The sequence below is a fragment of the Sinocyclocheilus grahami genome, unplaced genomic scaffold (genome assembly GCF_001515645.1).
Source record: "Sinocyclocheilus grahami isolate Dianchi unplaced genomic scaffold, SAMN03320097.WGS_v1.1 scaffold584.1, whole genome shotgun sequence".
In the NCBI taxonomy this organism is placed as follows: Eukaryota; Metazoa; Chordata; class Actinopteri; order Cypriniformes; family Cyprinidae; genus Sinocyclocheilus; species Sinocyclocheilus grahami.
In genome coordinates, this window is record NW_015505763.1 from 178,885 (window position 1) to 186,597 (window position 7,713).

General features: G+C 37.6%; 1 protein-coding gene across 2 annotated transcripts in view; it reads right to left on the reverse strand.

Moving 5' to 3' along the window:
* The window catches only part of rxraa (retinoid X receptor, alpha a), a 176,849-nt gene that overhangs the window by 2,601 nt on the left and 166,535 nt on the right, over positions 1–7,713 (reverse strand). For both annotated transcript variants that reach the window (XM_016240203.1, XM_016240202.1), the window contains exons 7-9: positions 3,693–3,822; positions 2,327–2,459; positions 244–335 (exon numbers count right to left, since the gene is read on the reverse strand). In XM_016240203.1, the coding sequence (XP_016095689.1) occupies positions 244–335; positions 2,327–2,459; positions 3,693–3,822 (355 nt within the window). The remainder of the gene's footprint in view (positions 1–243; positions 336–2,326; positions 2,460–3,692; positions 3,823–7,713) is intronic.

The following is a 7,713-nucleotide window of genomic DNA, read 5'->3' on the forward strand; positions in this document are numbered from 1 at the left end:
GGGGGTGTATGTATAGTGTATGTTTACTCTGGGGTTCAAAGGCCAGTGTCAAGAAATTCAAAAACTTTAAACAGATATAGTAGAGAGGAAATTTTTGGACATTGAGCAACGGAATGGGTTCAGGAAACATCACAGGCAATTTGAATGTGCTTACAATATTGATTTCAAGAGAGTCTTTAGATTTTTATCATTAGAAACAAATTTTTGACTGGTAGCCTCACAAGGGGGAATATAGAGCAGTACCTGGGTTGAAGAGGACGATGGCTCGAAGGCACCCTAGCTCTGTTTTATCCATCTGCATGTCTCTCATCTTTGACACCAATTCCGTCAGCACCCTGAATATAGGAGAAAACGCATCGGCCATACAGTGAAAACAGGTCAAATAATGCCAGTTATGAAGCTGCGATATTCAGAGTTTCAGGATGTCATGATCAGTATATGAGAACATGGGGTCCCTTTTCTCGCCTTAAATGAGAATGCATCATAAAATGGGATATTCTGTCAACTCTGTAAGGTCCGTAAGGTCTAAGCATATTTTTATTTAACCCAGAAATTCTTTTGTTTTTAATTTTTTTATCTATGTTGTTTTTACGTCATTTTATATTGTACAATTTGTTTATTATTACAATTATTTATTAATTTATTTTGTGAGGTAAGCTATGGGAAGGGTTGAAACTAAAACACGTAATTTGTAAAAACCTTGATGTTCATGTTCAAATGTTGCTTAAAATTGCTTCAATAGATCTTTATAAATGAAGGACACTGCTAACACGATCAGCTGTTGGGAAATGCAGATATTACTACATTACTGCTTTGACTGGCAGTGACTGTCAAATATCTATAATGCCTCAATAAAATGTCTAGATTAGCATCACTTCCTCTGATCCAGAGGGTGACGTCTCCTCTGACAGTCTTGGCCTTTGTGTGACCGGGTGACCGCACACACACTGGTGCGAGGCATCCTCATTCCCACTCTTAACACACTCTAATTGAATTGGCCTCCTGGAACAATAAGTGGAGGGGTGGGGAACTTGAGCCCAGTGTTTAAGTCTACCATCCACTTCATTTGTGCCACGGCTGTCACTTGCAGGGGAACTGATAAAGAAACATTATCAGGGCTGCGCATCTTAATGCGAGCGGCATTAACACAGATCTATTCTTCCAGAGTCGCCGGGTGTATTCTAATAGCTAAAGCAGCCTCTGGGAGCTGAGAGCGGAGTGGAGTCTTGAAGCACAGCGCTGCAGACTTAACAGAGTCAGGTGACACGGCTGCTGGGGATGTTAATGTCCAGTTACTGTTAATACAGCTTTTTTTTGTTACAGTCATGACTTTCTTAAGCACACTTTATTTGAAGGATATTGTTACTGAAAAACAAGACCGAAATACTGATTAAGACGTTTTCAGTAAATAAGCTGAGTATAACATTTTAAGCATAAATATATTAGCTTTATAGTTTTAAAAATTGAAAAATGGATCACAATCTTATACTAAATAGAAAAAAAATGTAAAAATTAAAAAAATAAAAAGTATTATACAAAAGGTAAAATGTGTACAAATATACACATATAATTAATGGTTAATTACAATTATATATTTTTTTATCATTGCTATTCTTATATGATTTATTTCTATCTAAACTTTCTTTAGTGGGGTCGCAGTGTTGGTGTGTGTTTCACAACTAAACTTTGTACCACTACGCTCTCTTCAAACCTTAATTAGGTTGAGATCTGGACAAAAAAAAAAGCTTTAGCTGGTAGCTTTATTGTACAGCATTGTTCAGGTTTTTGTGGGGACAGATACAGAGCAGAGCCCTTGGTGTCACTGGGTGTATCCGCCATATTTTTTATTTCATAAATGACACACAAATGGATTTCCTTTAACATTTTCTTTCTGAGCACTCGACCATTTCTGCATGACCTCTGTTGCCAGCGCGGCTGCATATTTAATGAATATCAATGTAAATCAATAGAAAGCTCGCTCCTCCCTGCCCTTCTGTCTCAGCGTTCCGCTGGCAGAAATGTCAAGGTTCCTCTTCTGCCCTTGTCATGAAAATGACTAGTGTGATCATCTTTTTGAGTTGTCGTGTTTGAATATGTTCCATAAAGCCAAAGCTTCGTATATTACCAAAAGCAAAATATATAATTTTTCATTTAGTTTCATATATATATATATATATATATATATATATATAAAATGTACAATTTGTATTTTTTTTTTTTTATTCTTAACCCATCTTTTTGATAGGTTTTGGTTTTGATAGGTTAGGTAAATTGAAACAATGGTGATCCACAAATTGTATATTTATATTATAAGTATCATTCCAACCTGTCAAATATGGCTCCTACTCCGGCGCTGTGGGCGCTGTTCCGGTGCACATGCAATCCTGTGGCCAACAGTATCCCATCTTTCACTGATATTGAACGGTGTGAAAATGACGCAATGAGGAGCTCATTCCATCCTGAGAGAGACAGATGAAATCATGATAAAACATTCCACACAGTAAGAGTGAATTAAGCAAGTATCTGAGTGACAGAGCTCCTTTAAATAGTCTGCCTAGCAACTACCCCAACTCCCCTCATTTCCCCAGAGTTGAGCTTGGGAAAAGCTGAGATGCTTTCATCTGTGAGACAGCAGAACTAAAGGGGTTATTTTTAGAAAACCTGAGAGCTCAGAGAGAGATGGAGAGAAGACCCTCTCAACATGCTCTTCAGCTTGTTCTGAGAAGATAAGCATGACTCGCTAATACAGTGGGCCATAAAGGAAATTAAAAGCAAAGCAGTTTATTTGTAGAATGGTGGTCTACAGAGCATCTATTTGTCTTACTCATACTGTCAACTTCTTAGAAACTGACTCATAAATCTGATTATTCTGAAACCATACGCCACAAAAACCACGTCACCTTTCCCCACCATTTTCAAAACCATATTAACCCAACCAGAAAGCATTTTTGGCGATCAAAGGTATATTTAGAACCTAGAGACTAGTCTCTGTAGGCAGCACACTAGCTTTAAGATAGAACAGTAGAAACTGTATAATTTATTAACAAATAAACTGAAAGGTCCTAATGCCCATACATTTTCCAAATATAAGCATTAAAAAAATTATAAGTTGTTGAAACCATTTTTTAGACTTGCTAATTGTCAATTTTGAAAATTTAAATAAAATAAAATGAAAAAGTTAATTCTGAAAAAAACAACAACCTCTAATTACATTTGCAGATGCCTCTTTTTATATTGTATTTAATGCAAAAACACAATGACATTTTCAAGAAAAATGTAGGCATTTTTGATCATAGGCACATTTCAAACCCAGCATGTCATCTATGTAGGCAGAACACTAGAATGCTGTCTAAAAAGGCAGCTCACTAGGGTTTGAAACAGCCGTATAAATTGCATAAATAAATTGAAATGCCACGATTCAGGAAAGTTTTTGCAATTTCAGTTATTTTTAGAATTTCAAATACACCTTTGAAACCTGTCTTAAGCAGCCTAGATAGGCACCAAACTAGGTTTCGAAACACCGCCTTAGAGACTAGTCTCTGTGGGCAGCACACTAGCTTTAAGCTTAACTTCAACACTTCTCTAATAGCTTAACTTCAACACTTCTCTAATTAAATATTTGGCATCATAATGAACTCGTCCTGTTTCTGTCTTTTAAGTGTGCATCTGTCCGTTTGTCCTCTTCAACTCACCTGCTCGTAGAAGAATGACCTGGTCGTCCAGCGGGAGCTCTGAAAAATGCGGGATCCTCTTGGCCCATTCCACTAGAGTGAAGAGCTGCTTGTCTGCGGCCTGACAGATGTTTGTGACTGGATCATTGGGCTGGTGGAGGAAACAAGAACACAGGTGTCATAAGCTGGTCTGTCCAAACATCAAAAAACGAATTCAATGCAAACGCTTCTAAGCTACATTAGTTTGATTTCACACACTGTCATGTTTTAAAATATGTCAGAACACAATTCAAGTACACACTGTATTCTCAGTATTGACACAAGGGGCGCTATAGCTAACATTAACCATCTTAAGACAGTTTTCTTTTTCAGGTTAACTACTTTCATGGCGAGGCATGGTTAGTTAAAGTTACTTAAACTGTTGACATGTTTAATGCTAGCTATCCAAGTAATAACCCATTCGTTTAATGGCACAGACGTTTGAGGGTAGTTTTATCACTGAGGTTTGCTACCGCTCTTCTTGGCCCCACACACGGAAACTAAACCTCTCGGAGCAGAAGTGAACAGGAAGGCAAAACAAACAGTGCTTTTTCCCCGGACTGCACAGGAAATACCTGCCAAGAGCTGGTGCTAAAAAATGACTCCCTTTCTAAATGGGCCTCACATTTGCTCATTCCCAAACATTTACAGAATACTGCTAAACATTTAAAGGACCCAGGGAAGGACATGTAATTAACTGTCAAACAACATGTTGTGGTCAAAATGCATTCATTGTTCTTGAAAATGCCTTTGTGAGGGACGTCGCATGAGAGAGTTTGTGTACGGCATGTTGCCTTTAATGCCTCCTGCAGATTTGAGTCTATTAGCACGTCTCGATGCGGAACGCTCCGGCTCTATCAAAGAGAGAGGACAAATGAGAGATATGAAAAATGGCCTAGACGATTCCAGCTTCACGTTGCATGAAGCCAAGGGAGGGATAGATACGCTGCTTTGTTTTATAAGATGAAAGAGTGAGTCAAAGGAGTACGGGTGAGAGCGAACGAGCGCAGGAGAGAGGAAAGCAGCAGGAGACGGTTTTCTGAAAGGACAGGAACAAATAGACATTGAGAGTCGTTTTTCAACTCAAGTGTCAAAAGGGAAGGCATTAGAAAATATCAACAGGACATTGCAGCGGGCAAAAGGACAAATCGTTTTTAAGAAAACAAACAGAGGGGGATAAAAATTATATTCATATTTATCAAAATTATTAGTGGGAGGGGGTGTGCATTCCTGGAAAATCCTGACCTCACTTTTGGCAGCCTCCTAGATTCACGGTTGCAGCGCAGTAAGTTTATTAATAGGTTCAACACAGTGACAATGCAATTATGAGTCAAGAGCTTCTGAAAGGGTCAATATATCAGCCAGTTAAAATCACTCAGTTCAAAAAAGACATGCGCATATATATATATATATATATATATATATATATATATATATATATATATATATATATACATAAACAAAAAATTATAAAATAAATTATTTTAAATTAAATGATGGGTATGGTGTTTCAAATAAAGACTAAATGTTTTTAAGATTTTCAAATGTTCTAGATATTAGAAAATTAGGACATTTTAACGGTTCACATTTCCACGTTTCACATTTTCACACAAAAAAGTGAAAAAAAGGAACATTGCTACTCTAAAGGTACCAATATGCACCTTTTAGGGGTAGATAATGTACAAATGTGTCCCTTTAAGGGTACTGCCCCATTAGCAAGCTGTTGTACCTACAAAGGGACAATTTTTTAATAAAATAAAGAAAATTATATAAACTAACCTTGGACAGCAAATACAAAAATGCCTTTAGAAATGTGAAGCTAGATCTGAGAAAAGCTCTAAAATCATTAGATTTGCAGATGCCTCTTTTCATATGGTGTACTGTATGTGATGTAATGCTATTCAGACATTTGTTTAACTTAAGTGTCTGAATACTTGGTGAAACCACCTTGTGGCCATTATTAGAGGCAAGAAACATGTCCACAGTTGCACTTTGGGAAATTACTATTGACATATAACCAGTGGGCTCTTCCGTGATTTTGCATCAGAACGCAGGAACACCCAGGAGAATCTTGTGAAAGTGTTGAATGTGTCCCCTCTATGGTATATTTAAGCAAAATTCGCACTGACAACAGCAGCAGATCAAAGGAAGAAGTTGGAGATGGCAAACTGTTAGCCAGACGCAAAGCCATCTCTCAGAAAACAGACGCAGCTTATGAATATTTCTGTGGCTGATCGGGGACATGCAGACGATCCTCCTCAGTGCAACAGTTTCTGCCATGTTCTTTAACAAATACATAAACAAACAGATAGTTAAATCACAAAGCAACAATATAAAGGAAAGTGAATCGGTGAAGAGACTCTGACGCTCCTCAAAAGAATTCAACTCCCAGAGTTCTCGTTAAACACCGTAATGCTCATGAATGATGAATAGCTATCTTGGCTCTGTTTACACTGACCTTGTTTCTTCTACAAAACAAACAAAAATGACTCAAAAATTGAGGCCGCTAAATAACTGACTTAATTATTGTAAAGTAAAAACAAGACAAAAAGAGCCACAAATTTAAATATAGCACAATAAACATAAATTTAAGCATTTCTGTAATTGAAGTTATTAACAGGGGGTTCGTGGTGGTATTGCAGGGGGGAAATAATTATTATAATTTGGGAAAAAAGTATCAAATGAGTTAAACAAAAATACAATATTAAATGAACTTTAAATAAAACTAAAGTTCAGGTAAATGTTTTACTGTATCTCACACATTAATAAATACAATATTTACTACATATAATTATAAATGTACAAATACATGAATATATACAGTGGGTATAGAAAAGAAATCACCACCCTTTAAAATAATCACATTTTGTTGCTTTGCAGCCTGAAATGAAGACAGACACGGTTTTTGTTTTATCCAGCTGTATTTAGTCAGTGCAATGTATAACATCCAAGTGAAAGATATAACACCAACATGTCAGAAAAAAAAAAAACAGAATCATTGATTTGGAAAAATGATCTCCCCTTTTGTGTCAGTATTTTGTTGAACCACCTTTTGCTTTAATTACAGCCTTTAGTCGGTTAGGATATGTCTGTCTTTACTAACTTTGCACATCTAGATTGAAATATTTGCCCACTCTTCTTTGCAGAATTGCTCAAGGTCAGTTAAATTTGATGGTGAGCGTTTGTGGACTGCAGTCTTCAAGTCATTCCTCAACTGGGTTTAAATCTAGACTCTGACTAGGCCATGCAAGGACATTCACCTTTTTCTCCTTCAACCACTGTGTGCTCAGTTTTGCTGTGTGCTTCAGGTCATTGTCATGTTGGAAGGTAAACCTTCTTCCCATTGACAACTTTCTGGCAGAGGGCAGCAGATTTTCCTCAAGAATTTGATGGTATTTTGCCCCATCCATATTTCCTTCTATCCTGCTGCAGAGAAACACCCCATAACAGGATATTACCACCTCCATGCTTTACTGTAGGAATGCTGTTATTTGGATGGTGAGCTGCATTGGATTCCCGCCAGACATATCATTTGGTGTTGAGGCCAAATTAGTCTCACCTGCCTCAGAATCTTCAAGGTGTGTTTTGGCAAAGCTCAGTCGTGACTGCATGTGGCCTTTCTTGTGGAGTGGCTTTTTTCTTGCAACCCTCCCATACAAGATGTGGAGAATTTGTTGTCACATGAACACAATGACCACTCTTTGTCAAATTCCTGCAACTGCATCAGAGTTGCTGTAGGCCTCTTGGTCGCCTCTCTGACCAGTTTCCTTTTGGCTCTTTCATTCAGTTTGGCGCGACGTCCTGATTCAGAGAGGGTCTGTGTTGTAGCAAATACCTTCCACTTCTTAATAATAGACTTCACTATGTTTCTAGGGATTGATAAAGCCTTTGGAATTTTTTTTGTATCCATCTCCTGACTTGTGCCTGTCCACAACTTTATCCCAGAGATCTTTTGACAGTGCCTTGCCTCCCGTAGTTGATTGTTTGCTTCAGTTGCACTACC